Source organism: Oryx dammah, unplaced genomic scaffold, assembly GCF_014754425.2.
Source record: "Oryx dammah isolate SB20612 unplaced genomic scaffold, SCBI_Odam_1.1 HiC_scaffold_23, whole genome shotgun sequence".
Taxonomy (NCBI): Eukaryota; Metazoa; Chordata; class Mammalia; order Artiodactyla; family Bovidae; genus Oryx; species Oryx dammah.
In genome coordinates, this window is record NW_024070207.1 from 115,411,282 (window position 1) to 115,431,373 (window position 20,092).

Genomic DNA, 20,092 nt, shown 5'->3' on the forward strand with positions numbered 1-20,092 from the left:
ATGATTTTTAAATTTTTACCCCACCAAAGGCACCATGCTATATATGCCACGAAGAATAGTGAAGAAAGAAAAAGCAAGACACGGTTGTGTCGCTAGAAATCACAGTCCATGGGGATGGGTGACTAATGCTAGGACAGGGCTGGCTGGCTCTCAGCCTCCTGCTTCAGAGGATTCCTGTGAGCAGGATGAGCCAAGTGGCCAGCAAGGAAGCCAAGTTTTCTCTGAGTCAGTGGGTGCTGCAGGTGGCATGGGTGACAGGGCTCTCTGTCCTCAGCTTGTTCCTGACCTGTCTCTCCTGGTCCCTTGGCAGATGACCCCGCAGGAGATCAAGTTTGCTGTCCACGTTGAGTCAGTGCTGAACCGAGTGCCACAACCCGAGTACCGGCAGCTGCTGGTGGAGGCCATCATGGTGCTGACGCTGCTCTCGGACACAGAGATGAACAGCATCGGGGGCATCATCCACGTGGACCAGATCGTGCACATGGCCAACCAGCTGTTCCTACAAGACCAGGTGGGCGTGCCTAGAGGCAGTGTAGCTGCGTTGGCAGCGTCTGTTGAGGCTGGAGATCCTGTGTCCAGTAGGAAAGGTGGTTCTCAAAGAAAGAAAATGTCCTCACAGATGGTGAAAAATGTCAACCATTTGGTTTGAAAATGGTTTGTGGCCACTGGGAAATCTTCACCTTTGGAGATGGACAGGCCCCCTTCAGTATAGGTTTTAGAGCCAACACATGTCTGGCCCCGTGTAAACCAAAGTCGAGCTAGGAGAAGCCCTCCTCTCACCCTGGAATCAGTGCTGCACTGCCCACGTCCGGCTGGGAGCGCCGGCTCTGCTCACACATCGCCTCTGCCTTTTTATCCTGCTGCAGGTGTCGAGTGGAGCCACGGACACGCTGGAGAAAGACCAAGCCACAGGCATCTGCCACTTCTTTTACGACAGCGCTCCAAGTGGGGCTTATGGGACGATGACCTACCTAACGAAAGCGGTGGCTTCTCATTTGCAGGAACTGCTGCCCAGTTCAGGTTGCCAGATGCAGTAGGGCCTCGGTGCTCAGTCTGTCCCTTTCTCGTGGGCACTTCCTTGTGTTCCCCAAGATTCTCTGTGCTTTCCCCAACAAAGCCTTGCCCATCAGAATCCTGGCAGGGAGGGGTGATAGTGACACACTTGAAAGCAGAAGACATCCAAACCCCAGAAAGGGCCGCCGCCTTCTGTGCTCCCCTGAGGAGCACTAGGGGGGGTCATCGTCTACACTCATCTCACTGAAACTTTTGTCACAGCATCTGGTCTCCTGGAGTCTGAGGACAGATTGGAAGTGGGTCTCTCGAGTGCAGAGTGAGGTGAAAAGGCAGCTTAAATCAGCTCTTCTGGAGTTGCTGAACAGGTTCCGTGAGCTAGTGACATATCTTCAAGATGGAAAGATCCTTCCAGCAGCTGCAAACCTTAACAAAGGGTACATCTTAACAGTGTATGGTCTGTCTGTGGGTCAGATTCTTTACTGAATAGAACAGCTCTTTCTGTGGGGCCTGGTTTTCTCGTGCCTGGCTGGCTTTCTCAGCATCTCGTCCTGTGGGCGTGGTTATCTTCATGCGACAATTCTCTCACCCAAATTTAGAAAATTGCTCCCATTTCACTTTGGCTCATAGTCTTCAAGGATTTTATCTTGGCCACCCGTGGATTAGGGTTTTCTCCTGCCTTGTGAAAAATCCCACATCTTTCAATCTAACCAGAAAGAAAAAAGGCAGAGGGGGCACCAGCTCTTCTTAGAGCCAGGCCTGCTGCTGTTTGGGGGCTGCTGTGGGCAGGGGGCCTGTGCACAGGCCTGTGCCCCACCTCCACCCTCCCACATGAGCTGATGGCCAGCAGAGAGCAGCACGACCCCATGTTCTGGGGAGCCATGTCGTGAGTCTGCAGCATCGAATGTTACAGAAATGCAAGATGTGCTCACGCCTTTCTCCCAGCAGCACTTTCACCGTAAGGCCCTCAGGTGGCTGGGGCTGGAGGCCGTGAGCACAAAGCAGCAAGTATGTGAAACCTTTCTCCACAGATGACTAGATGGTTCCTTCCGTCATTCACTGGCACGCGTGGGAAGCTCTGTCAGGTGTGCAAATACAAAACTACAGGAGACACACCTTGGCGCTCAGGGTGGGGGCAGTGGGGCGGCGGGGATAAGGTGTGAGGAAGGCGGGACCACCCTGAGGCCTGCCGTTGGTGCGGCAGATCCCAGAGATGGTGTGGGTAGGTGGAGCCGTGCCCCCCTGAGCTCCCGTGGTGCCCAGAGCCTTCCCCTCTCTGCCACTTCTTTCCTTGGAAGCCTGTTTGCTCCCCTTTGCCTCAAAGGGTCCATAGTGGGGGGGGCCACAGGCCCCACATTTCATAGGAGCGTTTTCATAGCCTTTATTTTTGGTGTCTTTAACACACACTTCCCTGGTGGCTCAGTCTGTAAAGAATCCGCCTGCAACGCGGCAGACCTGGCTTCAGTCCCTGGGTCAGGAAGATCCCCTGGAGGAGGGCATGACAACCCACTCCAGTATTCTGGCTTGGAACAGCCCATGGAAGAGGAGCCTGGCGGGCTACAGTCCACAGGGTTGCAGAGTCAGACATGACTGAGCGACTAAGCACACAACACGTGCTTAACATAAACAAGACTCGTGTCATTGACCAGATAACCTCCCTGGTGAACAATTTCAAACACGGAGAACGTAAAGGTACAAGCTGCTAAAGGCCCGGTCGCCTCTCGGGCAAAGGCTCAGGAAGAGTTACAGCCTTCCAGAATGAGCCAGGTGCTAATTTAGAACCATCACCTGCCTGTGGATGACGTGCAAAGCCGCAGATGCTGTGTTTGGGCTCACCAACCGAGACGCGGCCAGGAGAGCCATAATAAGCAATTCAACCGAGCCTTCGATTCACTTTTGAAACCTCTTTCAAATGAAATCCTGAAATAGTACTGCATTTCCACAGGCATCAAGCTGTCGGCTTCAAAGAACAGGCTTCTGAGGCTTGATCCCTTTCACAAGCAGCTGAGGCCCACGCCACCAAGAAGGGGAACATGTTGGAGGGGGATGGGAGAGGCCTGTTCTGCCACCATCTTGGCCTCGGCAGACAGGTTCCCATGCCAGGATCGTTCTCCACACACACTGGCAGTGGTTGCAGGGGGGCAGGGGTACTCTTTCCTCTCTCCCTCCTCAGAGCAGAGAGGCCAAGGTCAGACCTTTGCCACGGCTGGGGTTTAGCAGGTTCTGTGACATATTTGTCAGATCGTCAGCTGAGAAGCAGCTGGCTGCCCACCTGCTGCTCGCTCTGGCCCTGACCCAGGGGACCCCAGCAACATGGAAGGCTCCGTCTCTGAGTCAGACAGACTAGCATCCCCAGCCAGCACCACCACCACCACCACCGACAGCTCCGTGACGTGGGCCATTGTTTAGCCTCTGTGGGCCTCAGTCTGCCCATCTGGCAGCCGGGCAAGAGGCCCACAGACTAGCGTGGGGCTCAGTGGGAGGGAGTGGCAGCTGCTCCCCCGCCTCCAGCTTCCCTGTAGCCGGGCTGGGGGAGCTGCGAGGCTCTCCAGTCAAGCTGGTGACTCCCGGGGCATGTTGGTCTGGAGATCAGTTAGAGCATCAGCAACTCTTCTGAGGTGCGGGGAATGGAAGGAGAGATCGTTACACAATGACTGCCTGGATAGAGAGGATGTAAATGCTCCTTATATACAAAAAAGATCAGAGGCAAGAGAAACAGTTTGTCACTTGATTGCTACCACTTGTTTCTGGACAAGAAGACAGGCAGCCAGGCCTGCCTTGATGTAAATTATGGCAGATTATGTCAGTTCTGCTGACTTGCATGCAAGTCTGGCAAATCACTTTTGTCTCCCCTGCTTCCTTGTCAAAAGGTACAGAAGCCTCCCACCCCCTCCCTCGGTGCCATTATCTTTCAGGTGATTCTTAGCTTTTAAAGCCCCTGCCATCTGTTCTGTACAGTTCTGCACTGTGCATGTTCCCACAATGCCTTCTGATAGCTCTGCTGGTGAGGGGAAGGTACAGCCACACTGTCACCTTCTTAGAGTCTTGGGGTCCCCTTGTTCCCTCAAAGCTGTTCAGGAAAAGCCATATCCTCAAGTTACCAAGACACTTCTGAGGAACAAGACCACCTGAAACTGCAAGAAAGACTATTTTCAAACCAAATGCACACAGGGTTTGATGGTTTGAGAGGGGAAAATTCCATCAGAAAACTACTGTGTATGTTTTTAAGGAGCATATGTGCAATTTTGGCAAAAATGCCTTCTTAGAAGGACAGGAATCATTGGAGCCAATGAACTCTAAAGTCACGATTCATCTCTCTGCCTTGTCGCAGTATGTCAACTATTATGAAAAATGAATTGCTCAAGAAGGCACTTACTGGGGGCGGTTATCACTGGACTGGTGCAGCAAGGATGAAAAGATGCCAGTCGCGTTTGAGAAGACCCAAGGAGGCACATTGTCCAGCCTCCCACGCTCCAGGACAGGACCACCTCCCAGCAGGGTGGCTGCCAGATGCCTGCGGCTGGTTGGCTGGCGAGACAGGCTTCGCAAAGGGCATGGCCCCAAGCTCCATCTGAACTGGGCATGGGGCAATGGTTGCACCTTCCTGTTTTCCTTTTTGGAAGACCTTTCCAGTTACACACCCAAGAGGGCACACTCACCACTATGTCAAAGTTTTTAGTTGCAGACTACAGACAGCAACTCTAGCTGGGTAGGAAACGTGTGTCTTAAACGATATTGGCTAAGTCACATGATCACAGACTTGGCGGCTCCCCAGTCCTTCCCGTGCTCACACCCTGTGACCTACACCACTGTCACTAAAACCACCACCTCCGCTTTTTCAGAAACTAAATATTGAGGCTACCACGGGTCTCCAGAGTAGATTTCACACAGTTACTAGTGGTCAACTCAGGCTCCGGCAGGTGTGTTCCATTAGCTGGGGTGGGAGGTTGGTGGAGCTGGCTTCATAATGGGGAGAACCCGCCCCCTAGACCCAGGAAGGGGGATCAGATGCTGAGCATCTAAAACTAAGTGTCCACTACAGCCAGGACCCTTGGTTTGTATGCCTCTGTCCAAAGGACAGGTGCTCCCCCAGGGGGTGCCTTTTTGAGGCTTGGGTAGCAGGAGTGAAGAGGGTGTGCATAGCAGGCGGCCCACCGCCCCCTCTTCACTCAGGCTGGGCCAGTCCCAGGTTCTCTCCTCTAGTAGAAATGGTACTGAGTCAGGCAGGGTCGCTGCTGCTACCTGGACCACCTGCTGCCACTCAGCTTCCAAGGAGTGTGGCAAAGCTCCTGGCACACCCGCCTTTTCCTGGACTCTGAGTGACAGCCTGCCTGGGACAAGACGCAAATGATTGTCTCATCTTTCCTTCTAAGTCTTTAGCCAGCTGGGGGATTTAAAAATAAAGAGTTGGAACTGATTCGAAGTGTAAGCCTGTATCCTGACAGTGTGCATAAATTCCCCCAGCTGTCACCGAGAAGCCACCCCCTAGTTCTTTCAAGCACCCGAGCCACTGTCTCCTGGGCTCCAGGGAGCCCACCATGGAGGTGTCGGCCTCTGGTGCTCCTCTCCCTCCCTCAGCGCCAGCTCCCGCCCAGTGCTCTCTCCCTTATTAACCACAGAGCTCCATCTGGAGTGAAAATGGCCCAGCCGGCTTTGGCGGCCCTGGTGGCGCACAGAGCACTGGAGCCCGAGTCTCCAGAAACGACTCTGGGCTTTTCACCCCCAAAGCAGTGAGCTGACATAGGCTGCAGTGACCTCACACACACCCACCCCATGCTTCTGTCCCCAGGTCCAGAGTGAGGCCAGAGATGGCTTCTGTGCTGTCAGCCCACGTTTATGTGGCCGGCGCTGTGCTTGGCAGGCTGTGGAATAGCCTAGTTAAAAGCAAGAGATAAAACAAGCAGGTCAGCAGGGAGAGGGGTCAAATCAGAGCGCAGAGCAAAGGTTCACTCTGAGCATGGCACCGGCAGAGGCTCTGCAGAACACACTCGCCACCCTTCACCAGGACTACCCTGTTTTCTCAAAGATGATACCAGAGGAGGACGAGGGGGCAGCCCTGAATGCTCCCCTGGGTGCCACGGGCCTCCCTCCCTGCGCGGGTCAAGGAAGAGTAAGATAGCTGCCAGGGAAGTGTTCTGGGTGACGGGGCAAGAGCTTGTCAAGAATGTAAGGATGTCATCTACCAACCAGTACTGGACCTTGGCCTACAGCTGGCCAAACCCTAGGGGGATTAGGGGAGGGCTCAAGACCAAGCCCATCTCTCTGTCTCCATGGAGCTTGGCCAGGAGGGCGGAGAGTCCTCCTTCCTGTCCTGGCCCAGACAATAAACCAATGAGCAAACATGCATAATTTGTCAGTATGATAAGAGGCTGGACGAGATTGAAGCAGACAGAGAGGGCAAGGAGGCCTGGGGGCAGAGGGGACTGTCTATGGGATGAGCAGAGAAGACCTCTGATAAGGTACAATTTGATCAGAGACGTGGAGGAAATGAGGGCGAGAACATTCTTCCGAGGGAAAAAATGTGCCAGGTCAGGGGAACAGCCAGCTGCAAAGGTCTTGAGGCAGGAGTGCACCCACCACGTTTCTGGAACAGGAAGGGGGCCAGAGGGTGCAGAACAGCACTGTCAAGTGTTGGAGCATGGACTTTGACCCCAAGTCACTGGGGGGCTGAGGCAGAGGAAGGCCCGCCTTTCCAGAGAAGGGACATGTGAGGGCAGAGGGGAGAAGGGTTTCATTTTACAGCAGGTTTGGAGAGATGGGTGGGGAGGGTGAGAGGGAGGAGGCAAGTGCCCAGGACAATTGTACTTCCTTCCACTCCTCTTGGGAAGCACACAGGCTCCTCCTGGAGCTGGAAAATGGGGCAAACAAATGACTGAATGGAGGGAAACTATTCCTGCCCCCTTCCTCAAGCCTCCTCACCCTCAGGCTTGAAACCCTGTATGGCCGTTAGACCATTTTCAAGCAAATGTACACACGTGCACCCAACCATCTGCCCACCACTGCCACGTTTCCTGTGCCAAGGCTGCGAGTCCTGCAAGGGGCCACCAAGGGAACCAGGCTGGACCTCGTCCCTGGGGCTCTGCCTGAGGCTCGCAGCCTCCTGCTCTCCCTACCCCAGCAGAAGATTCTCCCAGTCCGCACCCCAGGGGACATCAAACCTTGTCTCTACCATCTGCAAGTATCCAGCTGTCTTTCAGGTCGGGCCTTAGAAAGCATGAGGAAAATTGGGGGCCGAGGCCTTCCAGGCTCTAAAGGGTTCATGCTCTGAACTTTAAATAGCTGTGCTATGCTTTTAAATTTGACACATTTCTTTTTCTGAACCTAAAAACAGCAGTGTGGAGCAAGCAAGCAAGAAATGTAGTGAGTCATCCTCAGGAGGAAGGGAGCTAGGAGGTGGTGGTCAGGGGAACATGGGGTGGGGGGCAGAATAAAGAGTGCAAACAGCAGTGGGAATACATGAGGCCAGTAGGGTTGGCTGTGAGTCCTCTCTGGAATAAGTGACTGTCCTCTGGGTGTGACATCTGGGAAGCCTCGGGTGTACTGGAAAGACAGAGGAAGGTGGCAGAGATTTAAACCCAACATCTGCTTGAGCAGCACACCCCTCAGACATTAGTAAAGAACATACTTTATCGCCGTACATCAGCTTGCTTAGATGACCCTTCTCAGCACCAAGATTTTTCAGTTGAGGAAACTGAGGCACAAGAGGCTTGTGAATTTCATAAATTCTCCCACATTAGGTCAGGACTAAAGCCTGGGTTTCAAGACTCCATGTTTACCTAGACTTGGGCAAAGAATACTGTGTTTCCTTTATAAACTTCTCTCAGAACACAGCCTCACATTTTCTTGGATTACATAAAATTTGGATAGCAGGTATGGAATGAACTACTGCAGGGGAAGGGAATTCTTGGTTTAGCATATAGGGATTAAAAGCCTACTGCCGCCTAGGATGATCCAAATCATGCTTGCAAACAGGCAGCCCGGACGCCTTCCAGCCAACTTCGGAACCAGTTGCGCCTGGAGGGGCGAATGCCAGACAGGCCTCCAGTGGGCACAGAGCTCGGGGCTACACTGACAGTGCTCTGGGCATGGCCCGCAGGAGGCCCGGTGGCCCTTAGCTCCCAAGCTAAAGCGGGGAGGCCACGGCCTGCTCCACTTTCTCCAAGCATGGTTTCAATTCAGAAGAATCATGGTTAGTGCTTTGGAAACTGCAAAGCTCTTAGAGTATCTGTTTTAATGTAGACCCTGCCACCCAAGAGACCTTGACCACATGGTGAGCCTTTGACAAAATTGGGAGATGGAGGCAGCAGTTGTCTTAAGGCATCAAATCTGGCTTGACTGCATCCTGGGGCCCCGGCTCTTTCTCCACCAGGTGCTCTGGGGTCAGTCAGGCAACAAGTCAGATCCCCACATTGCTGCTTGCAGCTGGGCATCCTTGGACTGTACATAGTCTCTTGGTGCCTCTCAGTTTTCTTCAGGATGAGGATTATATAAACTGTCCTCACTGGGAAGTTCCAGAGATTAGAAGGAAAATGTATGTAATAATTGTCTTCATGTACATATAATAATGTCATATGATAATGCGTGTAAGCCACTGGCACATAGCAAAGGTCAGTAGACAGTAGTTTACACACCTCCCCCCGGAGTCCCCCACCGAGGCCTGCAGACTCTCAGTCCCCATGGGAGGCAGCCCAGTGCTTTTGAATGTGGACTGTCAATTCAGACAAGGTTTTTAGCTGCATGCCTGTGGACAGCAAGTCCTTCCGCTGAGCCACCTTTCCTCATGAAAGGATTCAAAGGACCATTAAAAATTAGATAATAGGAATTAAAAACTTTTTAAAAGAAGATCCATCAGGACCGCAAGTTGGCAAATCTTGGGTTAAGCCCAATTCAGGTGTTACTTATACTCTATAGAGGTCACTGCCCTCTGCTCTGCCCTGAGCAGGGCTCTCTGCTGTGGACCAACAAGCAAGCCGGGCAGATAGAGGCAGGAAGCAGGGTTGGCACTTTGGGGCTAATCCAGGGAGCTGGCAGGACATGGTGTTGCTTTGCCAAGACCATGAGAGATGCCTGGCTTGTGAATGGTTCAGAGTCCCGCCTCGGAGCTGGCACCCATGTACCTGGTCCAACACCTCTGAGAAGTGAACCTCATGGGAGCACCCCCACCTTCTATGATTGTTACAAGGACTAAATGCACTACTTCTTACAGTGCTTGGCTATCACTTGGTACCACAGTAAGTACTAAGTAAATGTTTGACTTTTTTCTAAAAAATCAGATAGCGAGGATAAAGCTCCTGGAAACTAGCAAACGTTCAATAAATTCCTGTGTAAAATCAGCCCCCAAATGCCTTCTCTCCGCCACTGTCCTCACTCCAGCCAGTCTTTTGTTTCCTCTGAGAGGGTCCATGTTGCAGAAGTGAGTGTTAGAGGAAATAAGCCTTGATGGTCATTGGTCATTCCCAGCCCTTTCAGGGGTATTTACCTTTCGCAAATCACATTTAGCCTCAGTGAAAACAACAACTTGTGGAATTTTCAGCCTCTGAGCTTGACAGTGTGATGCAGAGCTAAAGGCGAAAAGAGATGGGAGAGTAAAAGGCCTTCAACCCCCACCTGTCATGGTTTCTGCTTAAGTATGGACTGGCACTAGGGTGCGCAGGTGGTGTCCTCTGAAGACCTGTCTGTTCCCAGAACTCTAAAAGGCAGGACAAGGACTTCCCTGGTGGTCCAGTGGCTAAGACTCCACAATCTCAATGCAAGGGGGCAAGTTTCGATCCCTGGTCAGGGAACTAGATCCCACATGCCACAACTAAGTTTGCATGCCACAACTAAAGATCCTGCATGCCACAAGGAAGACTGAAGATCCTGCATGTCACAACTAAGACCCTGTACAGCCAAATACATAAATATAAAAAAATAGAACAAGCCAAATAAAAGTCAGGATGGTACAAGTGGACAGATTCCTCCATAATCTCTCAGGATACTTTCAGCTATACATCATAGACTACCCAACTATCAGTGGCTTAAACAATCATCATCACCTCATTTAACAAGAAGTCTGGAGCCAGGAGGTTGCAGGGTTGATTTGGTGGCTCAATAATGTCATGAATGATCCATGCCCTTCCTATCTTCCTTTTCTATCATCCTCAGAATGTGTTGCTTCCTCTTCTCCTGGTTACAGGATGGCTGCCACAGCACCAAGCACCACACACTTAAAAGACAACATCCCACCATGAGTCAGTCTCTCTCTTTCCCACCCTCTTTCTCTCTCCCTCACCCATTTCAGGCAGGGAAATCTTTCCCACAAGCCCCCTCATAGACTTTCCCATAATTGGCCAGAACTGAGTCACATGCCTGTTTTAGACTGATCACTGGCAAAGACAATAAGGATTAACAGGATAGCTTTAGAGCTACTGTATGATAGAATAAACAAGCATTTGTGGCCCTGGGGGAAGGAGCCATTTTCTGAGACATCACCTGTCAAATGCCTGACACAAACTTGGGTCCTATTAACAAGGAAGGAGAGGGATGGTTGCTGGACAGGCAGCTTGGAGCCTGGCCTGAAACTGAAACCATCCCCCTATCTTCCTACTTCCCTACATGGGAGGTTAAAGCAGAAACATAGACAAGATGAGACAAACCACAATACAGGTGAAGGTGTTAGAAAACGATCTATAAGAGAATCATGATCAAATGTTCCAGACTCACCAGTTAAAAGACAAATGTTAACAAATCGGATTATTATGGAGAGATATGAGCTCTTTATTAAGCATATGGAATTGAAAGATTTAAAGGAAAAGGATGAAAAAGGATGCATTGGGCAAATATTAACAGAAAGAGAGCTGCTATCACTATGCTCATGTCAGGTAAAATAGATTTCAGTGCAAAAATTTTAAGTATTAAGGATGAAAAAGGTGACTATGTGATGATAAAAGAGCAAATTCACCAAGAAGATACTTCCATGTTAAACATGTATATACCCAACAAAATATTAGGAACTCCAAAATATACGAAGGAATCATTGATAGAACTACAAAGAGGAATCAATAAATCAATCTTCATAGTGTGAGATTTCAACATATATCTTGACTACTGACAAGCACAGCGTAACAAAATATCATCAAGGACAGAAGACTAAATGACACCATTAACCTTGATAGGAGGGACAGATAGACAACTTGATAGAACAGTGAGAATACACACTGGGATCTCCATGAACATGTGGAGCATTAAAATTCTGATTATATACTAAGCCACTAAGAAAAACACTAAAAAAAAAGCTTGAGGAATCAGGCTCCCTGACTTCACAGACTACACTACAAAACTAGTCATCAAAAGAGTATGATATAGGCACAAAAACAGATACATAGGTCAATGGAACAGAAGAGAGTCAATAAATAAACCTTACAACCAATTAATCTAGGACAAATGAGGCAAGAATATATAAAGGAGAAAAGACAGTCTCTTCAAAAAGTGATGTTGGCCTAAAGCAACTGGAAAAAGAAGAAAGAAAAAGCTCTAAATTTAGGGGAAGGAAAGAAATCATAAAGATCAAAGCAGAAATAAATGAAAAATACATGAAGGAAACAATAGCAAAGATCAATAAAACTAAAAGTTGGTTCTTCGAAAAGATAAACAAAATTGACAGACCATTAGCCAAACTCATCAAGTAAAAAAAGGGAGAAGATTCAAATCAACAAAATAAGAAATGAGAAAGAAGAAGTTAAAATGGACAACACAGAAATATAAAGGATCATAAGAGACTATTACAAGCAATTATATGCCAATAAAATAGACAGCCTGGAAGAAATGGACAGATTCTTAGAAAAGTTCAACCTTTCAAGACTGAACCAGGAAGAAATATAAATTATGAACAAGGCAATTACAAACACTGAAATCAAAACTGTGCTCAAAAATCTCCCAAGAAACAAAAGCCCAGGGCCATAATGGCTTCATAGGTGAACTCTAGCAAATGTTTAGAGAAGGGAGAGTACATCATGAGAAACACTGGACTGGAAGAAACACAAGCTGGAATCAAGACTACAGAGAGAAATATCAATAACCTCAGATATGCAGATGACACTATCCTTATGGCAGAAAGTGAAGAGGAACTAAAAAGCCTCTTGAGGAAAGTGAAAGTGGAGAGTGAAAAAGTTGGCAGGAGGAGAAGGGGACGACAGAGGATGAGATGGCTGGATGGCATCACTGACTCGATGGACGTGAGTCTGAGTGAACTCCGGGAGTTGGTGATGGACAGGGAGGCCTGGCGTGCTGCGATTCATGGGGTCGCAAAGAGTCAGACACGACTGAGTGACTGAACTGAACTGAACTGAACGCCTATCCTTCTCAAACTCTTCCAAAAAATTGCAGAGGAAGGAATACTTCCAAACTTATTCTATGAGTCCACCATTACCCTGATACCAAGACCAAAGACACTACAAAAAAGAAAATGACAGGCCAATATCACTGATGAACATAGATGCAAAATTTCTCAACAAACTTTTAGCAAACAGAATCCAACAACACCTTAAAAAGATCATACATCATGATCAAGTGGACTTTATCCCAGGGATGCAAACATTCTTCAATATATGCAAATTAACATGATACACCATATTGACAAGTTAAAAGTTAAAATTATGATAATCTCAATAGATGTAGATAAAGCTTTTGACAAAATTCAGCACCCATTTATCATAAAAAATTTTCAGAAAATGGGCAGAGAAGGAAATTACCTCAACATAATAAAGGCTATATATGACAAGCCCACAGCAAACATTATTCTCAATGGTGAAAAACAAAGCATTTCAAGATCAGGAACAAGATGAGGGTGCCCACTCTCGCCACTATTATTCAACATAGTTTTGGAACTCCTAGCTGTGGCAATCAAAGATATAGAAGTAAAAGGAATCCAGATTGGAAAAGAAAAAATAAAACTTGCACTGATTGCAGATGACATGATACTATAGATAGAAAACCCTAAAGATAGGATCAGAAAATTTCTATAGCTAATCAGTGAATTTTGTAAAGTTGAAGAATACAAAATCAATACACAGAAATCCCTTGCATTCCTACACACTAAGACAAAAAATCAGAAAAAAATATTAAGGAATCAATCCCATTCACTATTGCAACCAAAAGAATAAAATCCCTAGGAATACATCTACCTAAGGAGACAGAAGACTTGTATGCAGAAAATTACAAGACACTCATGAAAAAAATCAAAGGTAACACAAACAGATGGAGAGATATACCATGTACTTGGATTGGAAGAATCAATATTATGAAAATGACTACACTACCCAAAGAAGACAGATTCAATGCAATCCCTATCAAATCACTGATGGCATTTTTCACAAAACTAAAAGAATTTCACAATTCATACCAGTTCAGTTCAGTTCAGTCACTCAGTCGTGTCTGATTCTTTGTGACCCCATGAATCGCAGCACGCCAGGCCTCCCTGTCCATCACCAACTCCCGGAGTTCACTCAGACTCACGTCCATCGAGTCAGTGATGCCATCCAGCCATCTCATCCTCTGTCGTCCCCTTCTCCTCCTGCCCCCAATCCCTCCCAGCATCAGGGTCTTTTCCAATGAGTCAACTCTTCGCATGAGATGGCCAAAGTACTGGGGCTTCAGCTTTAGCATCAGTCCTTCCAAAGAACACCCAGGGCTGATCTCCTTCAGAATGGACTGGTTGGATCTCCTTGCAGTCCAAGGGACTCTCAGGAGTCTTCTCCAACACTACAGTTCAAAACCATCAATTCTTCATCACTCAGCTTTCTTCACAGTCCAACTCTCACATCCACACATGACCACTGGAAAAACCATAGCCTTGACCAGACGGACCTTTGTTGGCAAAGTAAGGTCTCTGCTTTTCAGTATGCTATCTATGCATAACTTTCCATCCAAGCAGTAACCGTCTTTTAATTTCATGGCTGCAGTCACCATCTGCAGTGATTTTGGAGCTCAAAAAAATGAAGTCTGACACTGTTTCCACTGTTTCCCCATCTATTTCCCATGAAGTGATGGGACTGGATGCCATGATCTTCGTTTTCTGAATGTTAAGCTTTAAGCCAACTTTTTCACTCTCCTCTTTCACTTTCATCAATTCATATGGGAACACAAAATACTAATATAGCAACAGCAATCTTGAGAAAGAAGAATGGAGCTGGAGGAATCAACCTTCCTGACTTCAGACTATACTAAAAAGCTATAGTCATCAAGACAGGATGGTACTGGCACAAAACAGACATATATACCAATGGAACAAGATAGAATGACTAAAGATAAACCCACACACCTAAGGGCACCTTATCTTTGACAAAGGAGGCAACAATACACAATGGAGAAAAGGTAGTCTCTTCAGTAAGTGGTGCTGGGAAAACTGGACAGATACCTGTAGAAGAATGAAATTAGAACACCATACACAGAGATAAACTTTAAATGGATTAGAGACCTAAATGTAAGACCAGAAACTATAAAACACTTAGAGGAAAACATAGGCAGAACACTGTATGACCATAAATCACAGCAAGATCCTCTATGACCCACCTCATAGACTAATGGAAACAAAAACAAAAATAAGTGGGACCTAATTAAACTTAAGAACTTTTGCACAACATAAGAAACCATAAACAAGATGAAAAGAGAACCCTCAGAATGGTAGACAGTATTTGCCAACAAAACAACTGACAGGATTAATCTCCAAAATCTATTAATAAAAGCAGCTCATACAGCAGGCTTCCCAGGTAGTGCTAGTGGTAAAGAACCTGCCTGCCAATGCAGTAGATGTAAGAGACTCAGGTTTGATCCCTGGGTTGGGAAGATCCCCTGGAGGAGGGCATGGCAAACTCAGTGCAGTATTCTTGCCTGGAGAATCCCAGGGACAGAGGAGCCTGGCGAGCTATAGTTCTTGGTGTTACAAAAACTCACACACAACTAAAGCAACTTAGCATGCACATGCACGCATGCAGCTCAATATCAGAAAAATAAACAACCCATTAAAAAGTCATCAGAAGACCTAAACAGACATTTCTCCAAAGAAGACATACAGGTGGCTAATAAACACATGAAAAAAGACTTCACATCACTTATGATTAGATAAATGCAAATCCAAACTACAATGGGGTATCGTGTCACACCAGTCAGAGTGGCTATCACCAAAAAATCTATCTGGAGAAGGAAATGGCAACCTACCCCAGTAGTCTTGACCTGCAAAATTTCATGGACAGAGGAGCCTAGTGGGCTACAGTCCACAGGGTTACAAAAGAGTTGGACACGACTTAGCAACTAAACAACAATTTTATCCATGGTCTCCAATAAGCAGGATTGAAAATGGTTCCTGTTGGGAACAGGAGAAAGGATAGGTGGTCCTTAGCAGAATGGTCACAGTTTGGACTATTAGGGTAATTCTTTATTTCAGAATTCAGAAGGTGCAATGACCATGGTCTAGGCTTTTCTATGAAATTCTATTGCAACACAGACACACAAAAATCTATAAACAATATATGCTGAAGAGGAGGTGGAGAAAAGGGAATGCTCTTGTACTGTTGGTGTGAATATAAACTGATAAAACCACTATGGAGAACAGTATGGAGATTCCTTAAAAAACTAGGAATAAAAATCACCACATGACCCAGTAATCCCACTTCTAAGCATATACCCTGAAGAAACCAAAACTGAAAGACACATGTACCCCAATGTTCATCGCAGCACTGTTTATAATAGCCAGAACATGGAAGCAACCTAGATGTCCATCAGCAGATGAATGGATGAAAAAGCTGTGGTACATACATACAATGGAATATTACTAAGCCATAAAAAGGAATGAATTTGAGTCAGTTCTAGTGAGATGGATGAACCTAGAACCTGTTATACAGAGTGAAGTCAGAAAGATACAAACAAAAATCATGTATTAATGGATTATACACATTATATATAAAGCTATATACATATATAAAAATATATACAAATATGTATATATACACATATATACGAAGCTAGTGGACATGATGGAATTCCAGCTGAACTATTTCAAATCCTAAAAGATGATGCTGTTAAAGTACTGCACTCAATATGCCTGCAAATTTGGAAAACTCAGCAATGGCCACAGGACTGGAAAAATGTTAGTTTTCATTCCAGTCCCAAAGAAAGGCAATGCCAAAGAATGTTCAAACTACTGTGCAATTGCACTCATCTCACATGCTAGCAAAGTAATGATCAAAATTCTCCAAGCCAGGCTTCAACAGTATGTGAACTGAGAAGTTGCAGATGTTCAAGCTGGATTTAGAAAGGACAGAGGAACCAGAGATCAAAATGCCAACACATGTTGGATCATAGAAAAAGCAAGAGAAATCCAGAAAAACATCTAATCTTCATTGATTACACTAAAGCCTTGACTGTGTGGATCACAACAAACTGGAAAATTCTTAAAGAGATGGGAATACCAGACCACCTTACCTGCCTCCTGAGAAACCTGTATGCAGGTCAAGAAGCAACAGTTAGAACCAGACATGGAACAACAGACTAATTCAAAATTGGGAAAGGAGTACGTCAAGGCTGTATATTGTCACCCTGCTTATTTATCTTATAAGCTGAGTACATCATGCGAAATGCCAGGATGGATGAAGCACATGCTGTAATCAAGACTTCCAGGAGAAACAGCAATAACCTCAGATATGCGGATGCCACCACCCTTATGGCAGACAGCAAAGAGGGTCTAAAGAGCCTCTTGATGAAGGTGAAAGAGGAGAGTGAAAAAGCTGGCTTAAAACTCGACATTCAAAAAACAAAGATCATGGCATCCAGTCCCATCACTTCAAGGCAAACAGATGGGGAAACAATGGAAACAGTGACAGACTTTATTTTCTTGGACTCCAAAATCACTGCAGATGGTGACTATAATCATGAAATTAAAAGATGCTTGCTCCTTGGAAGGAAAGCTATGCTAAACCTAGATAGCATATTAAAAAGCAGAGACATTACTTTTCCAACAAAGGCCTATATAGTCAAGCCTATGGTTTTCCAGTAATCAGGTATGGATGTGAGAGTTGGACCATAAACAAGGCTGAGAGCCGAAAAATTGATGCCTTTGAACTGTGGTGTTGGAGAAGACTCTTGAGAGTACCTTGGACCGCAAGGCAGATCAAACCAGTCAATCCCAAAGGAAATCAATCCTGAATATTCATTGGAAGGACTGATGCTGAAGCTCCAATACTTTGGTTACCTGATCTAAGAGCTAACTCATTGGAAAAGATCTGGATGCTGGGAAAGATAGAAGACAGAAGGAGAAGGGGACGACAGGATGAGATGGTTGGATGGCATCACCAACTCAATGGACATGAGTTTGAGCAAGCTCCAGGAGTTGGTGAAGGACAGGGAAGCCTGGCGTGCTGCAGTCCATGGGGTCACAAAGAGTCGGACACAACTGAGAGAATGAAGAATAACAGTATTAATGCATATATATGGAATCTAGAAAGATGGCACTGATGAACCTATTTGCAGGGAGGTAATAGAGATGCAGACATAGAGAACAGACTTTTAGACACAGCAGGGGAAGAAGAGCGTGGGACAAATTGAGAGAGTGGTATTGAAACACATACATTACCACAGATAGAGAGCCAGTGGGAATTTGCTGCATGACATAGGGAGCCCAACCTGGTGCTTTGTGACAACCTAGAGGGGTGGGATGGGGTGGCAGGTGGGAGGGAGCTTCAAGAGTGAGGGCACATATATATACCTATAGCTGATTCATGTTGATGTTTGGCAGAAATCAACTGTGAAGAAAGCTGAGCATCAAAGAATTGATGCTTTTGAACTGTGGTGTTGGAGAAGACTCTTGAGAGACCCTTGGACTGCAAGGAGATCCAACCAGTCCATCCTAAAGGAGATCAGTCCTGGGTGTTCATTGGAAGGACTGATGCTAAAGCTGAAACTCCAATACTTTAGCTACCTCATGCAAAGAGTTGACTCTTTGGAGAAGACTCTGATGCTGGGAGGGATTGGGGGCAGGAGGAGAAGGGGAAGACAGAGGATGAGATGGCATCACTTACTAGATGGACATGAGTTTGAGTGAACTCTGGGGAGTTGGTGATGGACAGGGAGGCCTGGCGTGCTATAATTCATGGGGTCGCAAAGAGTTGGACATGACTGAGAGACTGAACTGAACTGAATTGTAAAGCAATTATCCTCCAATTAAAAATAAATTATTTAAAAAATTAAAAAACATGGTATTGGGATAATTGGACAGCAACATGTAAAAGGAAATTAGAACATTTTCTTATACCATATATATATATAAATTTAAAATGGCTTAAAGACCTAAATATAAGATCAGAAAACATAAAACTTCCAGAAGAAAACATAGGCAAAACACTCTGACATAAATGGTAACAATATATTTTTGGATCTATTTTGTAAGGCAAAGGAAACAAAACCAAAAATGAACAAGTGAGACCAAATTAAACTTAGAACCTTTGGCACAGCAAAAGAAACCATTAACCAAATGAGAAGACAGTGTACTAAATGAGAGAAAATATTTGCAAATGATATGACCAGTAAGAGGTTAATATCCAAAATATATAAACAGCTCTATAACTCAATATTAAAAAAAAAATTTTAATGGGCAGAAGACCTGAACAGACATTTATCCAAAGAAGACATACAGATGATCAATAGGCACATGAAAAGATTCTCAACATTGCTAATCAGAGAAATGCAAACCAAAATCACAAGATACCACTTCACACCTGTGAGAATGGCTATTATCACAAAGAACACAGATACAGGGAACTCTACTCAGTACTCTGTAATAACCTATATGGGAAAAGAATCTGAATAAGGATATATGTATAGCTGATTCACTTTGTTGTACTACTGAAACTAACACAATGTTATAAATCAACTATACTCCAATAAAAAATAAAGATTAAAAAGCCACAAATAACAAATCCTGACAAGGATGTAGAGAAAAGAGAACCCTTGTACACTGTTGATAGGAACAGCAGTTGGTACAGACACTGTGGAAAGCAGTATGGAGGTTCTTCAAAGAAATGAAAAGTAGTACCATGTGATCCTTGTCACGTGGTCCCCACCCCATCCCATGCCCCGTCCCACTCCTGGGTATACATTCAAAGAAAATGAAACATTAATTCAAAAAATACATGTACCCCAATGTTTTTTTTTTAAGCCACTATTCTTACCATTTTTCTTTCTTTTTTTTTTATTTACAATAGCCAAGATACGGAAGCGACCCAAGTTTCCATCAACAGATGAATGGGTAAAGATGTGGTAAATACATACACACACAATGGACTACTACTCAGCTGTAAAAAGAATGGACTTCTGCCATTTGCAATAGTATGGATGAACCTAGAGAGCATTATGCTTAGTGAAATAAGTCCGACTGAAAGAGACAAATACTCTATGTAATCATTTACATGTGGAATCTAAAAAATAAAATAAATCTATATTAAAAAAACAGAGACTCACAAATATAGAGAAGAAATTAGTGGTTACTAGTAGGGAGGGGGAAAGGGGAGGGCCAAGATGGGGTAAGCAATGAACAGGCAAGTACTATATATAAAAATAAACAGGGCTTCCCTGGTGATTCAGTGGTTGGGAGTCTGCCTTGCAATGCAGGGGACTCCAGCTTGATCCCTGGTCCAGGAGGATCCCACATGCTGTGTTGCAGGGCAACCAAGCTCATGCACCACCACCTAGTGAGCCAGCACTCCAGGGCTTGGAAGGCACAACTGCTGAGCGCATGTGCTGCAGCTGCTGAAGACTGGGCGCCCTAGAGCCCTGCTCCGCGGCGAGACCACGGCGGGGAGGAGCCCGCACAGCGACGAAGACCCGCCACGGCCAGAAGTACAGGACAGACGGCACCAAGGAGGCCCTGCACAGTGCAGGAAATACAGCAAGAGTTTCAAATAACTGTGAAGACCACAACCCTTGACCTTTCAAAATGTAAATAATCCCAAGACATTTACAAGTCTTTTAAAATGGCTACATAACTCACAGGCAACAGAGCAATTCAAATGACACCTTCAAAATATCCAGAAGTAAATGAAAATGGTGCATGTCA

General features: G+C 46.0%; 1 protein-coding gene across 3 annotated transcripts in view; it reads left to right on the forward strand.

The window, feature by feature from the left end:
* PHKA2 (phosphorylase kinase regulatory subunit alpha 2) overlaps window positions 1-1,526 on the forward strand; it is a 92,915-nt gene extending 91,389 nt beyond the window's left edge. For all 3 annotated transcript variants that reach the window (XM_040266536.1, XM_040266537.1, XM_040266538.1), the window contains 2 exons: window positions 311-511; window positions 867-1,526. In XM_040266536.1, the coding sequence (XP_040122470.1) occupies window positions 311-511; window positions 867-1,037 (372 nt within the window). In that variant the 3' untranslated portion in view covers window positions 1,038-1,526. The remainder of the gene's footprint in view (window positions 1-310; window positions 512-866) is intronic.
* Window positions 1,527-20,092: the final 18,566 nt, after the last annotated feature.